This window comes from Salmo salar, chromosome ssa01 (genome assembly GCF_905237065.1).
Source record: "Salmo salar chromosome ssa01, Ssal_v3.1, whole genome shotgun sequence".
Classification (NCBI taxonomy): Eukaryota; Metazoa; Chordata; class Actinopteri; order Salmoniformes; family Salmonidae; genus Salmo; species Salmo salar.
Window position 1 is genome coordinate 93,286,854 of NC_059442.1, and position 22,837 is coordinate 93,309,690.

Below are 22,837 nucleotides of genomic sequence, written 5' to 3' on the forward strand. Positions count from 1 at the left end.
CTAGTCAGCAGGCTGAGGCCCACTGTTACTAGTCAGCAGGCTGCGGCCCTCTGTTACTAGTCAGCAGGCTGCGGCCCTCTGTTACTAGTCAGCAGGCTGAGGCCCCTGTTACTAGTCAGCAGGCTGCGGCCCTCTGTTACTAGTCAGCAGGCTGCGGCCCTCTGTTACTAGTCAGCAGGCTGCGGCCCTCTGTTACTAGTCAGCAGGCTGAGGCCCACTGTTACTAGTCAGCAGACTGCTGCCCTCTGTCACTAGTCAGAAGACTGTGGCCCTCTGTTACTAGTCAGCAGGCTGCGGCCCTCTGTTACTAGTCAGCAGGCTGAGGCCCACTGTTACTAGTCAGCAGACTGCGGCCCTCTGTTACTAGTCAGCAGGCTGAGGCCCACTGTTACTAGTCAGCAGACTGCGGTCCTCTGTTACAGTCAGCAGGCTGAGGCCCACTGTTACTAGTCAGCAGACTGCGCCCTCTGTTACAGTCAGCAGGCTGAGGCCCTCTATTACTAGTCAGCAGACTGCGGCCCTCTGTTACTAGTCAGCAGGCTGTGGCCCACTGTTACTAGTCAGCAGACTGCGGCCCTCTGTTACTAGTCAGCAGACTGAGGCCCTCTGTTACTAATCAGCAGGCTCTGGCCCTCTGTTACTAGTCAGCAGGCTGTGGCCCACTGTTACTAGTCAGCAGACTGTGGCCCTCTATTACTAGTCAGCAGACTGAGGCCCTCTGTTACTAGTCAGCAGGCTGCGGCCCTCTGTTACTAGTCAGCAAGCTGAGGCCCACTGTTACTAGTCAGCAGACTGCGGCCCTCTGTTACTAGTCAGCAGGCTGCAGCCCTCTGTTACTAGTCAGCAGGCTGCGGCCCTCTGTTACTAGTCGGCAGGCTGAGGCCCTCTATTACTAGTCAGCAGACTGAGGCCCTCTGTTACTTGTCAGCAGACTGCGGCCCGCTGTTACTAGTCAGCAGACTGCGGCCCGCTGTTACTAGTCAGCAGGCTGAGGCCCTCTGTTACTAGTCAGCAGGCTGTGGCCCTCTGTTACTAGTCAGCAGACTGCGGCCCTCTGTTACTAGTCAGCAGACTGCGGCCCTCTGTTACAGTCAGCAGGCTGAGGCCCACTGTTTCTAGTCAGTAGACTGTGGCCCTCTGTTACTAGTCAGCAGGCTGAGGCCCACTGTTACTAGTCAGCAGACTGTGGCCCTCTGTTACAGTCAGCAGGCTGAGGCCCACTGTTACTAGTCAGCAGAATGTGGCCCTCTGTTACTAGTCAGCAGACTGTGGCCCTCTGTTACTAGTCAGCAGGCTGTGGCCCACTGTTACTAGTCAGCAGGCTGCAGCCCACTGTTATAGTCAGCAGGCTGAGGCCCTCTGTTACAGTCAGCAAGCTGTGGCCATCTGTTACTAGTCAGCAGACTGCAGCCCAGTGTTACTAGTCAGCAGGCTGAGGCCCTCTGTTACTAGTCAGCAGGCTGAGGCCCTCTGTTACTAGTCAGCAGACTGCGGCCCTCTGTTACAGTCAACAGGCTGAGGCCCACTGTTACTAGTCAGCACTGTTACTTGTCAGCAGGCTGCGGCCCTCTGTTACTAGTCAGGAGGCTGCGGCCCACTGTTACTAGTCAGCAGACTGAGGCCCACTGTTACTAGTCAGCAGACTGCTGCCCTCTGTTACTAGTCAGCAGACTGAGGCCCACTGTTACTAGTCAGCAGGCTGAGGCCCACTTTTACTAGTCAGCAGACTGCGGCCCTCTGTTACTAGTCAGCATGCTGCGGCCCTCTGTTACTAGTTAGATTAGAGAGCGAGAGCAGTGGAACATGTCCAGATTCATTTGGGTGACACAAGCATGTCCCTGCTATCACAGAACTACACTGAATGTGTCTCCCCATACATTCACTGTATGATCACCAAGGTTTGCTTCTCTCTCTGTTCTTCTGATGCTGTTAATTGATCACCTGTGAACCTGTGAGTATCTTCCATGTGTGACTCTGTCTCTCTCTTTCTCTCTTTCTCCTATCCCCCTCTCCAGATGACGTGCCGCCCTACTTTAAGACGGAGCCGGTGCGGAGCCAGTTGCACCTGGAGCGTAACAGGCTGGTGCTGACGTGTATGGCAGAGGGGAGCTGGCCCCTGGAGTTCAAATGGATCCACAATAGCACTGAGCTCACACGCTTCTCACAGGAGTACAGGTGAGTGCTGCCACTATATACTGTAATTACCTCCATAGATCCAAAATGGCACCAAGCTCACACACTTCTTACTGAAGTACAGGTGAGGTGTAGCCCACCTCCGCTGCTCCTCCTCTCTTCAGCCCTGTCAGGCTCCTCCTCTCTTCAGCCCTGTCAGGCTCCTCCTCTCTTCAGCTCTGTTCTGCTGCTCCTCTCTTCAGCCTTCCACTGCTGCTCCTCTCTTCAGCCTTCCACTGCTGCTCCTCTCTTCAGCCTTCCACTGCTGCTCCTCTCTTTGGCCATCCCCTGCTCCTCCTCTCTTCTGCCCTCCCCTGCTCCTCCTCTCTTCAGCCCTCCCCTGCTCCTCCTCTCTTCAGCACTCCCCTGGTTCTCCTCTCTTCAGCCCTCCCCTGGTTCTCCTCTCTTCAGCCCTCCCCTGGTTCTCCTCTCTTCAGCCCTCCCCTGGTTCTCCTCTCTTCAGCCCTCCCCTGCTCCTCCTCTCTTCTGCCCTCCCCTGCTCCTCCTCTCTTCAGCCCTCCCCTGCTCCTCCTCTCTTCAGCCCTCCCCTGGTTCTCCTCTCTTCAGCCCTCCCCTGCTCCTCCTCTCTTCAGCCCTCCCCTGCTCCTCCTCTCTTCAGCCCTCCCCTGCTCCTCCTCTCTTCAGCCCTCCCCTGGTTCTCCTCTCTTCTGCCCTCCCCTGCTCCTCCTCTCTTCAGCCCTCCCCTGCTCCTCCTCTCTTCAGCCCTCCCCTGGTTCTCCTCTCTTCAGCCCTCCCCTGGTTCTCCTCTCTTCAGCCCTCCCCTGGTTCTCCTCTCTTCAGCCCTCCCCTGCTCCTCCTCTCTTCTGCCCTCCCCTACTCCTCCTCTCTTCAGCCCTCCCCTGGTTCTCCTCTCTTCAGCCCTCCCCTGCTCCTCCTCTCTTCAGCCCTCCCCTGCTCCTCCTCTCTTCAGCCCTCCCCTGGTTCTCCTCTCTTCAGCCCTCCCCTGGTTCTCTCTTTTGCCCTCCCTGCTCCTCCTCTCCTCAGTCTCACATCTGCTGCAATGTCACTCACAACCGTTGACCTCCATGAGAGAGAGAGAGACGTCTATCATCTATCTATCTATCTATCTATCTATCTATCTATCTATCTATCTATCTATCTATCTATCTATCTATCTATCTATCTATCTATCTATCTATCTATCTATCTATCTATCTATCTATCTATCTATCTATCTGAAACACCACAGTGTGCCATCACAGCAGGAAGATTTCTCACCTGTTGCCACATAAAAAGGGCAACCAGTGGAGCACAAACACCATTGTAAATTCAACCTGATTGTGGACTGCAGGAAAAGGGGGCCGAGCATGCCCCCACTCACTTCGACGGTTCTGTAGTGAAGCGGGTCAAGAGCTTCAAGTTCATTGGCGTCCAAATTACAGTTTTTCTCCATTGGTTTGGCTAATTTCTTGAAACAGAAATTACATTCTCAAAACTCTAAGATCATTTGGCAAAACAGTCTTACAGTTCAGCACAACACTATAGCTCACTTGCAAAAGCTCATATCTCTCCTAAAACTGTTCACTCATGCTTCAAAACTAAATTCCTTTCCCATATAAAGAGTCAGTGCCACGAAAATGGCAAAGATCCTTCTCAATTGCTTTGGCTCATTTCTTGAAACAGACCGGACGTTCTCAACACTCTTGGTGCTTTAACCAAAACTATATTTCCTTCTCATTTAAACAGTCAGTGCCCCCAAAATGCTACGTCCCTTTGGCATTGTGTAAGCACTGCAAGTCAAAATGTTTAGATGTTTTGTCACTATGGCAGAGGACCACTGAAATATCCCTCATGTCCACCATTCAGTCTTAGCCCAGTCCTTCATTGACAATGGTTACTGTACTGTTTTTTGTCCAGCTAACAGAATATATAAAACTGAAAAAAGAAATAGGATTTTAGAGTAAGAGTAGCCTCCAAGGTTAGACATCACACATTGCACTCATACTGCCAAGGAAATTGTAACCATTATCATTCACACACATAAAGTAACTTCCATACATCAGAGTAAAAAGAAAATGTATACAGCATAATATACTGTAATATAAACACACAAACAAAAAACAATGAAAATTATATGCAGCCTACAGTGCTGTAAATAAAGCTGGAGTTTCACAACTAACAGTTCTTCACTGGTCGCTGTCCTCACCCTCCCTCTCCTGGCCACCATCCTCACCCTCCTGGCCATCCACACGCTGCTGTCTGTCTGGCCACAGATTCTCGTCCACATCACAACGTATATTCTCCCTTGCGATGCAAAGAGGGAAGAAACGGCGTGCATGTCGCAACCATCCCCTACACTGATCTCCTGTAATATCCTCACACGCAGCGTCCATTGCATGGAGCAGGGACCTCTGATCTTGAGCCCGATGCTCTCCACCTCCAAGCGGAGAAATACTCCTCAATAGGTTTGAGGAAAGGAGAGTAAGGTGGTAGGAGCACCATGACCATCCTTGGATGAGGAGTGAACCAGGCCCTGATGAGCGGGCCACGGTGGAAATTCACATTGTCCCATACAATGACATATTGTGATAGGTGAGGCCCTACGAGACCTCTCTCATTTTCAGGGATCAAATCAAAATGAAGGCGGTCCAAGAAGATGAGGAGCTTCTGTGTATTGTATGGGCCAAGACTGGGGATGTGAGTGGCCACACCATTCTCAGATATGGCAGCACACATAGTTATATTGCCCCTTCGCTGGCCTGGGACATCCGCCATGGCCCGGTGGCCAATAATATTACGGCCACGTCTTCGGCCCTTGGCCAGGTTGAAGCCAGCTTAATCCACAAACACGAGGATGTGATGGGTCTCGTTTCCTTCCAATGCCATTATTCTCTACAATAGCGTAAAAAAAGAAAACATCAAATCATTCATACAGAAGAGTCATACACTACAGTTACAGACAATTACATAGGAATGTTCTATGTTCTCCACAAGTTCAATATACTACTGGCCACTACTCCAGTGGTTCCAAACCTGGGGTAGATGTACCCCTATACAGAGGTACTACAGGGGGTATTTGACAGAAAGGGGAGGGGGGAAATCATCAATGACTAGACTTACTGAAATGTTACAGTAAAACCCACAGTATTAGATTTACATGGGAGGCACTAATTGCAGCTCTTTGACCCCTTTTCTTATTGTATGTTATATTCTTCAAAATAAGGATTATAATGATAATTGCATCATACAGTAAGCTGCAGTTTTTAGGCGAAATGTTGAAGTCAGATAAATCAAATACTTCCATACCTGGATTACCTGGATACACAAATCAGGTAAAGTGGGTACTGAAGCCAAAAAAGTTTGGGAACCACTGCTTAATTGTAAAAAGGTTATAATGATGGACAACCAGTAACTGACTTACATGTACATACTGGTACCGCAGCTCTTTCACTCTATCAGAGTTCCTCTCAAATGGTACCCTGTAAATTTGCTTCATTGTCATCTGATGCTTCTTCAATATCCGGTCTATTGTGGAGTTGCTTATAGAGTTGACATTTTGGAATATGGCATTGTCTTGTAGGATTGCAGTGCGGATCTGTCTCAATGTGATGGCATTATTTGCCATCACCATGTTACAGATCTCTTGTTCTTGTTGTTCATTGAGAAGTTTTCCTCTGCCACCTGTGCAAGGTTGTCGTCCAATCCTAGATATAGAAGTCAAAGGACAACACTCCATTCGCAATGTATACCTTATGTATTCCTTACAGAATGAGTTACCTATGTAATTGTATTGTTATTTTACTTACAGTAACTTAACCACAATTCTAATGCATCACTGCACAGTGACTGGAATACTACTGTAAACTGTATCATCAATACTGTAGAAAATAAACTATTCCATAGTTTATTTTCTCCAATGTTTTTCGTGTCATTTTTAGTATCATAACATCCCATTGAGGTAAGATATTACTGTAGGCCTATCACACACACACACACACACACACACACACACACACACACACACACACACACACACACACACACACACACACACACACACACACACACACACACACACTAAATGAATAGGTAAATGTGTAAATAAATATATTTCTTGCTCTATGCACAGTGTCCTGTCCTATACAACATATAATTCCATCATTGACTGACTACATACCTGTTTTCTCTGCGAAAGGTTTGGATGATAAAGGAGACTGTTGAGCGAGGCACATTAGGCTGCACTCGGCGACCTGCCTCCGCCATTGTGAGGCCATGGTTGATGACATGGTCTATAATTGTGGCCCGAATTTCATCCGGGACAGCATAGTGTCTTCGTGCTCTTCGGCCTCTTCCCCCTTTTCCACCACCACGCACCCTTACTCCTCCTCCTCCTCCTCTTCTTCTTCCTCTTCCTCGAGCAGGCAGTTGCCCTTGTTCATTTACTTGGCCAGGTGCCTCCATGTTAAAAAATTGTACTGGTCCTGCATGGTCAAGCTCTTTACATAGATGTTTGGCAGCATTCACAGTCATGGACAGCACCTGTCAGGTAACTAAACATACTGTTTGATTGGTCATCTGAGATGTGTGAAACTCCTCCTTCGTTAGTCAAGTTCTAGTTTCACCTGACTGTCAATTGCTGTAATAAATGTATCAAATGTTCCAAGGGGTTCATATATGGTATTCATGGTATTATGTTCTTGACTCATTTTTACAATTGAACATACTATTGTGCATGTGATGACTTATACAATGAAATGACGCTGACACGTTTTGGAGCGAACAACCATTAGACTGAGAATCAACAATCAGTTTAGATCGATAAGATCTATTCACTTGGAAATTGTGCTAAATGTAGGCTACATGTACTTAATCATTTCAAAGATGTACTGAGACATTGAGACATGTACTTAGACATTTGCAATTTGATGCAATGAATGAGAAATTCAATTATGTTGTGAACAATTGCCAAGTGGTTTGGAGGTTTGTCCATGTAGTTTTGAGAATGTAATTTCTGTTTCAAGAAATGAGCCAAACCAATGGAGAAAAACTGTAATAACAAACTATCATGGTCCAAACACACCAAGATAGTTGTGAAGAGGGCACGACAAAGCCTATTCCCCCTCAGAAGACTGAAAACATTTGGCGTGGATCCTCATATACTAAAAAAGTTATACAGCTGCACCACTGAGAGCATCCTGACAGGTTGGATCACCGATTGTTATTGCAACTGCTCGGCATCTGACCGCAATGCGCTACAGAGTGTAATGCGTACAGCCCAGTACATCACTGGGGCCAAGCTTCCTGCCTTCCAGGACCTCTGTACCAGGCGGTGTCAGGGGAAGGACCTAAAATTGTGAAAAACTCCAGCCACCCTAGTCATACACGACAAGGGGTCCTGGTCTAGGACCTAAAGGCTCCTTAACAGCTTCTATCCCAAGCAATTAGACTGCTAAACAGTTAATTGAATGGCTAACCGGACTATTTGCATTGAGCTCCTTTTTTACTATGCTGCTACTCGCTGCTTTATTATATATGCATTATCACTTTACCCCTGCTAACATCTACAGTGCATTCGGAAAGTATTCAGACCCCTTGACTTTTTCCACAGCCTTATTCGAAAATCAGTTAAATTATATTTTGTGTCATCAATCTACACACAATAACCCATAATGACAGAGCGAAAACAGGTTTTTAGAAATCTTTGCTAATGCATTCGAAATAAAAAACAGAAAGTCCTTATTTACATAAGTATTCAGACCCTTTGCTATGAGAGTCGAAATTGAGCTCAGCTGGATTCTGTTTCCATTGATCATCCTTAAGATGTTTCTACAGCTTGATTGGAGTGGACGTGTGGTAAATTCAATTGATTGGACATGATTTGGAAAGGTACACACCTGTTTATTTAAGGTCCCACAGTTGACAGTGCATGTCAGAGCAAAAACCAAGCCATGAGGTCGAAGGAATTGTCCGTAGAGCTCCGAGACAAGATTGTGTTGAGGTACAGATCTGTGGAAGGGTACCAAAAAAAATCAGGGGATGTGACCAAGAACCCGATGGTCACTCTGACTGAGCTCCAGAGTTCCTCTGTGGAGACGGGAGAACCTTCTGGAAGGACAACCATCTCTACAGCACTCCGCCAATCATGCATTTATGGTCAAGTGACCATCCCTACGGTGATGCATGATGGTGGCAGCATCATGCTGTGGGAATGTTTTTAAGTGGCAGGGACTGAGAGACTAGTCAGGATCGAGGGAAATATGAACGGAACAAAGTACAGAGAGATCCTTGAGGAAAACCTGCTTCAGAGCGCTCAGGACCTCAGACTGGGGTGAAGGTTCACCTTCCAACAGGACAACGACCCTAAACACACAGCCAAGACAATGCAGGAGTGGCTTCGGGACAAGTCTCTGAATGTCCTTGAGTGGCCCAGCCAGAGCACGTACTTGAACCAGATCGAAGATCTCTGGAGAGACCTGAAAATAACTGTGCAGCAAAGCTCCCCATCCAACCTGACAGAGCTTGAGAGGATTTGCAGAGAAGGATGGAAGAAACTCCCCAAATACTGATGTGCCAAGCTTGTAGCATCATACTCAAGAAGACTCGAGGCTGTATTCACTGCCAAAGCTGTTTCAACAAAGTACTGAGTAAAGGGTCTGAAAACGTATGCAAAATGTAATAGTTTTCTATTTTTAATACATAAAAAAAACTCTTAAAAACCTTTTTTTGCATTGTCCTTACATGGTATTGTGTGTAGATTGATAAAGACAAAAAACTATTTAATCAATTGTTTGGCTGTAACATAATAAAAATATGGAAAAAGTCAAGGGGTCTGAATACTTTCTGAATGCACCGTACATACTGTATTACCTCAATTACCTCTACTAACATGTACCCTGTTACGAACCGTCTCATAGCCTGTAACAAAGAGGGAGACAACGCAGAGAAAGGTGTATTTATCCCCGGGACACACACGAGCCAAGGTGTGTCCCATTTCACTGATGACCCTCCCCAGCGCCCACCGACATCCTATTAAGTAAACAAGAGCAAAAGAAAGAAATGGGGTAGCTCGGTGGTTTCGGCAGATTGAGTGGGAGTGTCGTCACAACCCCCCACATTGACTCTGTGGTTTCGGCAGACAGAGTAGGAGGGTCGTCACAACCCCCCACATTGACTCTGTGGTTTCGGCAGACAGAGTAGGAGGGTCGTCACAACCCCCCACATTGACTCTGTGGTTTCGGCAGACAGAGTGGGAGGGTCGTCACAACCCCCCACATTGACTCTGTGGTTTCGGCAGACAGAGTGGGAGGGTCATCATAACCCCTCGTATTGATTCTGTGGTTTTGGCAGACAGAGTGGGAGGGTCGTCACAACCCCTCACATTGACTCTGTGGTTTCGGCAGACAGAGTGGGAGGGTCATCATAACCCCTCGTATTGATTCTGTGGTTTTGGCAGACAGAGTGGGAGGGTCGTCACAACCCCTCACATTGACTCCGTGGTTTCCCTTACATACTTTTCATACTATTTGCACGTTGTACCAACATTACCGATAATATCACATTTCAAATGTCTATTTTTTTTACTGTTAATTTCTGATTGATTATTTCCCTTTTGTTTCTTGTCTATTTCACTTGCTTTAGAAATGTAAACAATATTTCCCATGCAAATAAAGCCGTTTGAATTGAGAGAGACAGAGAGAGAGAAGAGGGAGAGAGAGAGAGAGAGAGAGAGAAGGGGGGGCAAATAGAGTTGGGGGAGAGAGAGAAGGAAAGAAAGAGAGGGAGAGAGTTAAATGGGAGATCTTAATCATGTGGAAAGCATTGGTCTGATCTCTGGATAAGGTGTGTGTGTGTGTGTGTGTGTGTGTGTGTGTGTGTGTGTGTGTGTGTGTGTGTGTGTGTGTGTGTGTGTGTGTGTGTGTGTGTGTGTGTGTGTGTGTGTGTGTGTGTGTGTGTGTGTGTGTGTGTGTGTGTGTGTGTGCTCGTACAGAGGTGTAAATGGAATGTCGGGGTGATGAGAGACGATGAGCTGACATAAACATGTCTGTCACACCCCAAACTGGACTGAGTGTGCGTGTGTGTGTGTTCAGTGTTATCTCTATTGTTGATGGAGCTGCTGCTTGCTGTTATCTACCTTCCCTCAGGAAGATAAGAACTCAGACAGAGACCACACAAAAGTATCAGTCAGGGCATCAGGACCAATAAACAGACAGACAACACAACAGTATCAGTCAGGGTCAGGGCATCAGGACCAATGTGTGTTGTGGTCCCCCATTCCTCATGATGTCCTCCCCAGTGGCAGGTGAGTGTAGTGGTCCCCTATCCATCCCTCATGATGTCCTCCCCAGCTACGTCTACTAAGACAAGGGGCGGGGGTGTGTGTCTATTTGACAATAACAGCTGGTGCGCGAAGTCTCAAGATATTGCTTTCCTGAGGTAGAGTACCTCATGATAAGCTGTAGACCACACTATTTACTATCTATATTATTCGTAGCTGTCTGTTTGTCACCACAAACCAATGCTGGCACTAGGACCGCACTCAACGAGCTGTATAAGGCCATACCCAAACAAGAAAATGCTCATCCAGAAGTGGCACTCCTAGTGGCCGGGGACTTTAGTGCAGGCAAACTTAAATCAGTTTGACCTAACGCTTTTCATCCGGACGTCAAAATACTGGCCCCCTACCCAAGAGAGGCTAAACAAATCAAAATATATTTTATATTTGGGGATCTTCAAATACCCACCCTTTGCCTTGATGACAGATTTGCACACTCTTGGCATTATCTCAACCAGCTTCATGAGGTAGTCACCTGGAATGCATTTCAGTTAACAGGTGTGCCTTCTCTAATTTGAAGAATGTCTTTCCTTCTTAATGCGTTTGAGCCAATCAATTGTGTTGTGAGAAGATAGGGCTAACTTCTGGTTACCCCCCTATTTTGTAAAAGACCGTCCATCATTACTTTAAGAGATGAAGGTAAGTCATGTCTAATCCTGACCCTAGTAAGATGTCATTTTCTATAGTAGAGTAGGGCAGGGCGTGACAGGGGGTGTTTTGGGTTGTTCTATGTTTTCTATTTCTAATTTTAAGTTCTAGTTTTGTATTTCTATGTTAGGATTGTTTGGGGTTGATCTCTAATTGGAGGCAGCTGATCCTCATTGCCTCTGATTAGAGATCATATTTAAGTAGGGGTTTTTCTCATTGTTGTTTGTGGGTTATTGTCTTTTGAGTAGTGTATTGTCCTCTCTGCGTCACGGTTTGTTGTTTTGTATTATTCAAGTATTTAAGTGTATTTCATTCAGTTTCACGTTTAATAAATATGTGGAACTACGAACACGCTGTCCGCGCCTTCAAACAGCCGTGACAGAATAACCCACCATAAAAGGACCAAGCAGCGTGGAATGGAGCAGCAGGAGAAATGGACTTGGGAGGACATACTGCAGGGAAAAGGATCTTGGACGTGGGAGGAAATCCAGGCCGGAATGGATCGCCTCCCATGGGAACCGGTGGAAGCAGCGAGGGAAGTACAGCGACGAGATCAACAGGCAAGGCAACGAAGGAAGCACGAGAGGCATTCTCAAAACATTTTTTGGGGGGGAGGGGCACATGGGAAGTTTGGCAGAGTCAGGGTGGAGACCTGAGACAACTCCCCGTGCTTACCGTGGGGAGCGAGTGACTGTAGAAGCACCGTGTTGTGCGGTGATGTGCACTGTGTCGTCAGGGCGCATTCACAGGCCGGTGCGATCTGTGCCTGCACACTGCAGTTGTCGAGCTGAGTTGAGCATCCAGCCAGGGCGGGTTGTGCAAGCCATACGCTCCAGACCTCCAGTGCGCCTCCATAATCCAGTACGTCCTGTGCCTGCTCCTCACACTCTCCTTTCAGTGCGCATCCATAAACCGGTACAGCCAGTGCCTGCTGTGAGCACTCGGCCCTTAGTGCGTCTCCCCAGTCCGGTGAGACCGATTCCTGCTCCTCGCACTCTCCCTCCAGTGCGCATCCATAACCCGGTACAGCCAGTGCCTGCTGTGAGCACTTGGCCCTTAGTGCGTCTCCCCAGTCCGGTGAGACCGATTCCTGCTCCTCGCACTCTCTCTCCAGTGCGCCTCCATAACCCAGTATGTCCTGTGCCTGCTCCCCGCACTCGCCCTGAGGTGTGTGTTACTAGTCTGGTGCCTCCTATGCCAGTCCCACGCATCGGACTTCCAGGGCGCCTGCCCAGTCCGGGGTGTCCTGTTTCTGCTCCCCGCACTCGACCTGAGGTGCGTGTTACCAGTCTGGCGCCACCTATGCCAGTCCCACGCATCGCACATCCAGTGTGCATCCCTAGTCCAGAGCCTTCAGCGGCGGTCTGCAACCGAGAGCCTTCAGCGGCGGTCTGCAACCCAGAGCCTTCAGCGGCGGTCTGCAGCCCAGTGTCTTCAGCGGCGGCCTTTAGCCCAGAGTCTAAAGCGGTGGATGGCGGTCCGAAGCCTCTGGCGATGATCCATGGTCTGGTTCCTCCGGACATACAGAAGCGGGGGGATCAGCGGGCGGTGGAGGTACTACGCCCGGAACCAGAGCCGCCGCCATAGACATTAGTCACCCACCCTACCCTCCCTTTGTGTTTTGTGGTTGTTTTTTTTTTTTTTGGTTTGTTTGCATTCGGAGTCTGCACCTTTGGGGGGGGGTACTGTCACGTCCTGTCCCTAGTAAGATGTCATTTTCTATAGTGGAGTAGGGCAGGGCGTGACGGGGTGTTTTGGGTTGTTCTATGTTTTCTATTTCTATGTTGGGATTGTTTGGGGTTGATCTCTAATTGGAGGCATCTTATCCTCATTGCCTCTGATTAGAGATCATATTTAAGTAGGGGTTTTTCTCATTGTTGTTTGTGGGTTATTGTCTTTTGAGTGGTGTGCTGTCCTCACTTCGTCACAGTTTGTTGTTTTGTATTATTCAAGTATTTAAGTGTATTGCATTCAGTTTCACGTTTAATAAATATGTGGAACTACGAACATGCTGCATTTTGGTCCGCTCCTTCGAACAGCCGTGACAAGTCAATACGAAACATTTCAAGAACTTTGAAAGTTACTTCAAGTGCAGTCGCAAAAACCATTAAGCACTATGATGAAACTGGCTCTCATGAGTACCGTCACAGGAATGGAAGACCCAGAATGACCTCTGCTCTAGAAGAAAAGGTCATTAGAGTTACCAGCCTTAGAAATTGCAGCCCAAATAAATGCTTCACAGATTTCAAGTAACAGACACATCTCAACATCAACTGTTCAGAGTAGACTGTGTGAATCAGGCCTTCATGCACATATTGCTGCAAAGAAAACACTACTAAAGGACACCAATAAGAAGAAGAGACTTGCTTGGGCCAAGTAACATGAGCAATGGACATTAGACCGGTGGAACGAGATGTGGGTGAACGGATGATCTCCACATGTGTATTTCCCACCATAAAGCATGGAGGAGGAGGTGTTATGGTTAGGGGGTGCTTTGCTGGTGACACTGTCAGTGATTTATTTAGAATTCCAGGCAAACTTAACCAGAATGGCTACCACATCATTCTGCAGTGATACGCCATCCCATATGGTTTGGGGCTATTTTACCAAGAAGGAGAGTGATGGAGTGCTGCATCAGATGACTTGGCCTCCACAATCCCCCAACCTCAACCAAATTGAGATGGTTTGGGTTGAGTCCGACTGCAAAGTGAAGAAAAAGCAGCCAACAAGTGCTCAGCATATGTGGGAACTCCTTCAAGACTGCTGGAAAAGCATTCCAGGTGAAACTGGTTGAGAGATTGCCAAGAGTGTGCAAAGCTGTCACCAATGCAAAGGGTGGCTTTTTGCAGAATCTCCAATATTAAATATATTTGTATTTATTTTTTGGTTGCAAAACACTTTTTTGTTTACTACGTGATTCCATATGTGTTATTCCATAGTTTTGACACCTTCACTATTATTCTGCAATGTAGAAAATTGTAAAAATAAAGAAAAATCCTTGAATGAGTAGGTGTTCTAAAACTTTTGACCAGTAGTATATATGTTTTTGCTGTTTGTTCTTTGTTATTGAGCCAAAAAGATTGGAGAAGTGGTTAATCCGTACACCTCCGTTTTGGTGTTGTTTGTTTAGTGTATCCACATTTTCCCAGAAGTGGTTATAGTCTATCGATTCGTTAGATTCTATGATTTCTGACGCGCTTTTCCTTCTTTCTCCGTATTGTACTTCTGTATTGTTTTAGTTATTCACTATATTGAAGTTGTATGCTCAGGTTTTCTGGGTCTCTATGTTTTTGTTGGATAGGTTTCTCGTTTTCTTTCTTAGGTTTTTCCATTCTTCATCAAACCATTTGTCAATGTTATTAATTGTTTAAGTTATCTGCTTGACATTTTCAGATTTGAGAGGGAAGCTGAGAGGTCAAATATACTGTATAGATTTTCTACTGCCACGTTTACACCTTCACTATTACATTGAAACATTTTGTCCAGGATGTTGTCAAAACAGGATTTCATGAATTGTTGCCTAATTGTTTTTTGGTAGGTTTCTACACTACTTTCCTTCCTTCTATATAATTTCTTAATATTATTCAGTTCCTTTGGCTTTGATGCTTCATGATTGAGTATTGCTCTGTAAAAGTAAACTGTGATTTTGCTGAGATCTGATAGGGGTGTCAGTGGGCTGACTGTGAACGCTCTGAGAGACTCTGGGTTGAGGTCAATAATAAAGTAGTCTCCAGTACTACTGCCAAGAGAAGAGCTATAGGTGTTCCTCTTGAAGCCTACCATTGACTATGTACATGCCCAGCATGCAACAGAGCTGCAGAAGTTGTGACTCGTTTTTGTTGGTTATGTTGTCACCTCCAGGTAGCACCTCCCCCTGTGTGCTGAGGATGTCAGGTTCTTGTCAGGTTCTGGCATTTATGTCTCAACAGATTAGTACATGTCCCTGGGCCTGGAAATTATTGATTTCCCCCTCCAGAATGGAGAAGCAGTCTTCATTAATTCATAGGGTTAGGCATCCCGCTAGCGGGACAACTTCCAGTGGAAATGAAGGGCGCGCAATTCAAATAAATAATCATAAAAATGTGGGATATTAAACATTTAGATACATACAAGTGTCTTATATCGGCTGAAAGCTTAAATTGTTGTTAATTTAACTGCACTGTCCGATTTACAGTAGCAATTACAGCGAAAGCATGCCATGTGATTGTTTGAATACGGCGCCCCACATCAAAATATACAAAATTCACGTACTTTTTGAAAATCTTCCACTGATTTGTCATCCAAAGGGTCCCAGCTATAACATGCAGTGCTGTTTTGTTAGATAAAATCCTTCTTTATATCCCAAAAGATCTGTTTAGTTGGTGCCATCGATTTGAGTAATCCACTCATTCAACATGCAGAGAAAGGAATCCGAAAATCTACATTTACATTTACGTCATTTAGCAGACGCTCTTATCCAGAGCGACTTACAAATTGGTGCATTCACCTTATGATATCCAGTGGAACAACCACTTTACAATAGTACATCTATATATATTTTTTTTGGGGGGGGGTTAGAAGGATTACTTTATCCTATCCCAAGTATTCCTTAAAGAGGTGGGGTTTCATTAACATTTACATTTAAGTCATTTAGCAGAAGCTCTTATCCAGAGTGACTTACAAATTGGTGCATTCACCTTATGATATCCAGTGGAACAACCACTTTACAATAGTACATCTAAATCTTTTAGGGGGGGGTAGAAGGATTACTTTGTCCTATCCCAGGTATTCCTTAAAGAGGTGGGGTTTCAGGTGTCTCCGGAAGGTGGTGATTGACTCCGCTGTCCTGGCGTCGTGAGGGAGCTTGTTCCACCATAGGGGTGCCAGAGCAGCGAACAGTTTTGACTGGGCTGAGCGGGAACTGTGCTTCCTCACGGGCTGCAGCGTTCTGGATGAGTTGTAGGGGTTTACTGGCACAGGCAGGGAGCCCAGCCAACAGCGAGTTGCAGTAATCCAGACGGGAGATGACAAGTGCCTGGATTAGGACCTGCGCCGCTTCCTGTGTGAGGCAGGGTCGTACTCTGCGAATGTTGTAGAGCATGAACCTACAGGATCGGGTCACCGCCTTGATGTTAGTGGAGAACGACAGGGTGTTGTCCAGGGTCACGCCAAGGTTCTTAGCACTCTGGGAGGAGGACACAATGGAGTTGTCAACCGTGATGGCAAGATCATGGAATGGGCAGTCCTTCCCCGGGAGGAAAAGCAGCTCCGTCTTGCCGGGGTTCAGCTTGAGGTGGTGATCCGTCATCCACACTGATATGTCTGCCAGACATGCAGAGATGCGATTCGCCACCTGGTTATCAGAAGGGGGAAAGGAGAAGATGAATTGAGTGTCGTCTGCATAGCAATGATAGGAGAGACCATGTGAGGATATGACAGAGCCAAGTGACTTGGTGTATAGCGAGAATAGGAGAGGGCCTAGAACTGAGCCCTGGGGGACACCAGTGGTGAGAGCACGTGGTGCGGAGACAGATTCTTGCCACACCACCTGGTAGGAGCGACCTGTCAGGTAGGACGCAATCCAAGCGTGGGCCGCACCGGAGATGCCCAGCTCGGAGAGGGTGGAGAGGAGGATCTGGTGGTTCACAGTATCAAAGGCAGCAGATAGGTCTAGAAGGATGAGAGCAGAGGAGAGAGAGTTAGCTTTAGCAGTGTGGAGAGCCTCCGTGACACAGAGAAGAGCAGTCTCAGTTGAATGACCAGTCTTGAAACCTGACTGATTTGGGTCAAGAAGGTCATTCTGAGAGAGATAGCAAGAGAGCTGGCCAAGGACGGCACGTTCAAGAGTTTTGGAGAGAAAAGAAAGAAGGGATACTGGTCTGTAGTTGTTGACATCGGAGGGATCGAGTGTAGGTTTTTTCAGAAGGGGTGCAACTCTCGCTCTCTTGAGGACGGAAGGGACGTAGCCAGCGGTCAAGGATGAGTTGATGAGCGAGGTGAGGTAAGGGAGAATGTCTCCGGAAATGGTCTGGAGAAGAGAGGAAGGGATAGGGTCAAGCGGGCAGGTTGTTGGGCGGCCGGCCGTCCCAAGACGCGAGATTTCATCTGGAGAGAGGGGCGAGAAAGAGGTCAAAGCACAGGGTAGGGCAGTGTGAGCAGGACCAGCGGTGTCGTTTGACTTAGCAAACGAGGATCGGATGTCGTCGACCTTCTTTTCAAAATGGTTGACGAAGTCATCCGCAGAGAGGGAGGAGGGGGGGAGGGGGAAGAGGATTCAGGAGGGAGGAGAAGGTGGCAAAGAGCTTCCTAGGGTTAGAGGCAGATGCTTGGAATTTAGAGTGGTAGAAAGTGGCTTTAGCAGCAGAAACAGAAGAGGAAAATGTAGAGAGGAGGGAGTGAAAGGATGCCAGGTCCGCAGGGAGGCGAGTTTTCCTCCATTTCCGCTCGGCTGCCCGGAGCCCTGTTCTGTGAGTTTGCAATGAGTCGTCGAGCCACGGAGCTGGAGGGGAGGACTGAGCCGGCCTGGAGGATAGGGGACATAGAGAGTCAAAGGATGCAGAAAGGGAGGAGAGGAGGATTGAGGAGGCAGAATCAGGAGATAGGTTGGAGAAGGTTTGAGCAGAGGGAAGAGATGATAGGATGGAAGAGGAGAGAGTAGTGGGAGAGATACCATCCGAGTAGGGGCAGAGTGAGAAGTGTTGGAGGAGAGCGAGAGGGAAAAGGATACAAGGTAGTGGTCGGAGACTTGGAGGGGAGTTGCAATGAGATTAGTGGAAGAACAGCATCTAGTAAAGATGAGGTCCAGTGTATTGCCTGCCTTGTGAGTAGGGGGGGAAGGTGAGAGGGTGAGGTCAAAAGAGGAGAGGAGTGGAAAGAAGGAGGCAAAGGGGAATGAGTCAAAGGTAGACGTGGGGAGGTTAACCTCTCTAGGCTAGGCGGGACGAATTCGTCCCACCTACGTAACAGCCACGGCTATCCTGTGGAGCGATTTTCAAAACCTTAAAAATCCTATTACTTCAATTTCTCAAACATATGACTATTTTACAGCCATTTAAAGATAAGACTCTCGTTAATCTAACCACACTGTCCGATTTCAAAAAGGCTTTACAACGAAAGCAAAACATTAGATTATGTCAGCAGAGTACCAAGCCAGAAATAATCAGACACCCATTTTTCAAGCCAGCATATAATGTCACCAAAACCCAGAAGACAGCTAAATGCAGCACTCACCTTTGATGATCTTCATCAGATGACAACCCTAGGACATTATGTTATACAATACATGCATGTTTTGTTCAATCAAGTTCATATTTATATCAAAAACCAGCTTTTTACATTAGCATGTGACGTTCAGAACTAGCATACCCCCCGCAAACTTCCGGGGAATTCGCTAAATTACTCACGATAAACGTTCACAAAAAGCATAACAATTATTTTAAGAATTATAGATACAGACCTCCTCTATGCACTCGATATGTCCGATTTTAAAATAGCTTTTTGGTGAAAGCACATTTTGCAATATTCTAAGTACATAGCCCAGGCATCACGGGCTCGCTATTTAGACACCCGGCAAGTTTAGCACTCACCATAATCATATTTACTATTATAAAAATTTCATTACCTTTTGTTGTCTTCGTCAGAATACACACCCAGGACAGATACTTCAATAACAAATGTTGGTTTGGTCCAAAATAATCCATCGTTATATCCGAATAGCGGCGTTTTGTTCGATGCGTTCCAGACACTATCCGAAATAGTAAAGAAGTGTCACGCGCTTGGCGCAATTCGTGACAATAAAATTCTAAGTATTCCATTACCGTACTTTCGAAGCATGTCAACCGCTGTTTAAAATCAATTTTTACGACATTTTTCTCGTAGAAAAGCGATAATATTCCGACAGGGAATCTCCTTTTCGGCAAACAGAGGAAAAAAATCCCAAAGGCGGGGGCGGTCGGGGTCACGCGCATAAGCTAGTGTCTCTTGATCGGCCACTTGAGAAAGGCGATAATGTGTTTCAGCCTGGGGCTGGAATGACGACATTCTTTTTTTCCCGGGCTCTGAGCGCCTATGGACGACGTGGGAAGTGTCACGTTAGAGCAGAGATCCTTAGTAAATGATAGAGATGGAAAAGAAGTTCAACAAATGGTCAGACAGGCCACTTCCTGTAAAGGAATCTCTCAGGTTTTGACCTGCCATTTGAGTTCTGTTATACTCACAGACACCATTCAAACAGTTTTAGAAAATTTAGGGTGTTTTCTATCCATATGTAATAAGTATATGCATATTCTAGTTACTGAGTAGGAGTGGTAACCAGATTAAATCGGGTATGTTTTTTATCCAGCCGTGTCAATGCTGCCCCCGAGCCCTAACAGGTTAAAGTCACCCAGAACTGTGAGAGGTGAGCCATCCTCAAGAAAGGAACTTATCAAGGCGTCAAGCTCATTGATGAACTCTCCAAGGGAACCTGGAGGGCGATAAGTGATAAGGATGTTAAGCTTGAAAGGGCTGGTAACTGTGACAGCATGGAATTCAAAGGATGCGATAGTCAGATGGGTCAGGGGAGAAAGAGAGAATGTCCACTTGGGAGAGATGAGGATTCCAGTGCCACCACCCCGCTGGCCAGATGCTCTCGGGGTGTGCGAGAACACGTGGGCAGATGAGGAGAGAGCAGTAGGAGTGGTGATTGTGTCTATGGAAGGTGGTGATTGACTCCGCTGTCCTGGCGTCGTGAGGGAGCTTGTTCCACCATTGGGGTGCCAGAGCAGCTTTGTTTCAACAAGTCAAAATACGTTTCTATTGACTCCTCAGATACCCTAAAATGTAATCAAACTATAATATTTCTTATGGAAAGAAGTATGTTCAATAGGAAACTTAGATTTTATAGATTTTAGCAGGTGCGTCTTGTCTTCATTGTGCGCCCAAACACGAATTTCCAAGACTATGTCCTTCTACTAAAACTCATATTTCATATTTGTTTTGGAAGTTACAAGCCTGAAACCTTGAACATAGACTGCTGACACCATGTGGAAGCCATTGGAATTGCATCCTGGTGGCTAGAATTCAGTGTGCCCCTATACTTTCCATTGTAAGAGCATGGGCTCTCAACAAAAAAAAAAACATTTCCGGTTGGTTTGTCTTCGGATTTTCTTCTACCATATCTATTGTGTTATAGTCTCTTACATTATTTTAACATTTCTTCACACTCCAAAGTGTTTTCTTTCTAATGGTATCAATTATATGCATATCCTGGCTTCAGGGCCTGAGCAACAGGCAGTTTACTTTGGGCACGTTAGTCTGGCGGAAATTTAGAAAAAAAGGGGCCTAGTCCTAAGATGTTCATTAAAATATATGAGTTCTGGTGGAGGGATATAGGTCGCACACATGAGGACATTTTTCTCTGTTGAGATAATTTCCTTTTGAGTTTCTAGCCAAATGTAAAATATTCCTTTTTTGATTAATTTAATAGAGTGAGTTAGGTTTGCTCTATACCATATTAGCATACCCCCTGAGTCCCTTCCCTGTTTCACACCTGATAGTTTTGTGGATGGGACTACCAGCTCTCCGTAACCTAGAGGGAAACCTGTGTGTCCATCTCCTCGAGTCCATGTTTCTTGTAGGATGACAATGTCTGTATTTCTAATTTCTTTGTTGAAGTCCAGGTTCCTGCTCTTTAGGTCATAGGCAGATGACCTCAGGCCTTGGATATTCCAGGATGAGATTGTGAAGGCTTTGTGTTCCATAAAGTGTCCAATGTTGTTGGTCGTGTGGTTTGGCCTCAGACCAGGAAGTGTGGGCAGAGCCTTCTGAGCATCTGGTACATGCCATTGGCTTGGGCTAGTGTAAGAGTGGGGGTTGGGCCTTTTTGCCTACTCACAGCCTGGGCCGTGACTGTTGAGGCCCTGTTGATGCCCTTTTTGTGCAGGTCTGGGAGATTGTCGCTTTGGTCTGGGGTCGGGGTGTCTGTTGATCTGTTGCTCTTGTGTGAGTTGTTGGGGCTGTGGTTGAGTGCGATGTCCTTTAGGGTCCTGGCGAAGGTGAGCGCTGCTGCCTTGTATCGGTGGACCTAGTCATAAATGCTGTTCTAGTCAAGGGGGGAGTGGTGGGCCAGGTAAACATTTGGTTTTGAGGCACAGTTACTTACCACTGTATGGTGGGTAAGTGTTTACCTACTGAAAGTATTTTTGTGGTAGCAGGGTGGATATAACCACTTGGGTGTTTGGGAAAGTAGAAGAAGATTTTTCAAACATTCCCTTGAGTGCTGTGGCCACCCTTTCCTGCTGTGCTCTCAGGTCGTTTGTGCCTGTGTGTATTACTATTTGGCTGGGTGACCCTAGTTGTTCCTCACACAGAAGGTCTAGGGCGGGCTGGGTGTTTGTGCACCAGAGTTTAGAGACTGTGTAATTGGGGAAAAGTTAATTTTCTTGTAAATGTTTATTGTTTGAGTGCATAAGGACTACAATCTGTGGCTTGTGTATGTCCTCAGTGGATGTGAGAGGGTTGTCAGGAAAGCTATCAGGGTGGCTGACAGGGGGGTGCTCAGAGGGGGTGGGATCTCCTGGGCTTGGGGTTCTTCATTTGTCTGTCCTGCTGTGATGTTGGGGCTATGGTCAGGGTCTGGCGTGGACTGTTCTGCTGTGGTGTCGAGACTTTGTTCAGGATCTGTGGTGGGCTGTTCTGCTGGCTCCTCTGTGGGGGTGGCCAGCTCTATAATGGGTTGTTCTCTGTCACACATCATCTTTCTCACCTTCTGCTCCAGCACTCTCACCTTCTCCTCTAGTGCTCTGTTCTTCTCCTGCTGCTGGGCCTTCTTCCTCTTCTGCTCTTTCTCCTGTTGAAGTTGTCTCACCACAGTCCAGAGTGCAGACATGTCTCTCTCCTCCTCCAGCTCTCCGGGTCTGGTTGGGTGGGTGTTGTTGAGCTGGACTGTTGTCTGTGTCTGTGCTGACTGGAGTGTGTTCATCTGCTCTTCCAGCTCCACTTGCCTTACCTTCAGCTGGGTGAATTTATCCTTTATTTCAATGAGGGAGTAGTACTCTGTGCTGGGAGCTTGACTTTCCGCTTGGGGTTGCTCATGTGTGGGGCTGTTTAATGAAGAGGTCTGGTCTGACAGGCTCAGGGTGTGCTTATCTTTCTCAAGAGAGAGCTTTTCCTTATGCTCTCCCTCCTTGATTCTGTGGAATGTCCATCTGAAATGGTTTGGGATTGCCCTGTACCAATACTGTTCCAGACTTGTACAGGTTGACATTGGCTGACTCAAAGTCCTCGTTGTCTAGTATTCTGAGTTTCCACCCATCGCTAACACCTCCCTTCTTGACTGTGGAGTAGTGTGTAAATACTGTATACCACTGTGCCATGCAAGGGGATGGTTTGTGTGGAAGACTAAGTTGCTTACTTTTTCATTTTTGTAACAGTCAGCAAAAAGTGTCTCTGAATTGTCCATGAGAAGCTTATTTTTGTACCCCTTCCGTGCCTTCTCATTTTCTACATCCAGGGGGTACTCTATTGTAATGACCTCTGCACAGAGGGAGGGGGATTCAAAGGCCTCTTCAGTTGAGTGGGGTAGGTTGTGAAACTCTCCTGCCATTGTTGGGCTCAAGAGTTATCACATCTCACTTCACACTTTAGTGGTAATTGAAGTTGCAGCCAGATCTATTCTGTCCTAGCAAGCTTGGTAACATTAGCATAGCATTCAGTCCTTATGAAGTAAAATAGAGTATTGTAATTTATTTTTCTTCTTGGCTTTAA

The 22,837-nt window shown here is 46.7% G+C and overlaps 1 protein-coding gene across 2 annotated transcripts in view; it reads left to right on the plus strand.

Moving 5' to 3' along the window:
* Nucleotides 1–1,995: 1,995 nt before the first annotated feature.
* LOC106610476 (protein sidekick-2) overlaps nucleotides 1,996–22,837 on the plus strand; it is a 184,772-nt gene continuing 163,930 nt past the window's right edge. Inside the window, exon 1 of one of the 2 annotated variants that reach the window (XM_045724513.1) lies at nucleotides 1,996–2,175. In XM_045724513.1, coding sequence (XP_045580469.1) covers nucleotides 2,096–2,175 — 80 coding nt within the window. In that variant the 5' untranslated portion in view covers nucleotides 1,996–2,095. The remainder of the gene's footprint in view (nucleotides 2,176–22,837) is intronic. The other variant, XM_045724510.1, reaches the window with a different exon arrangement.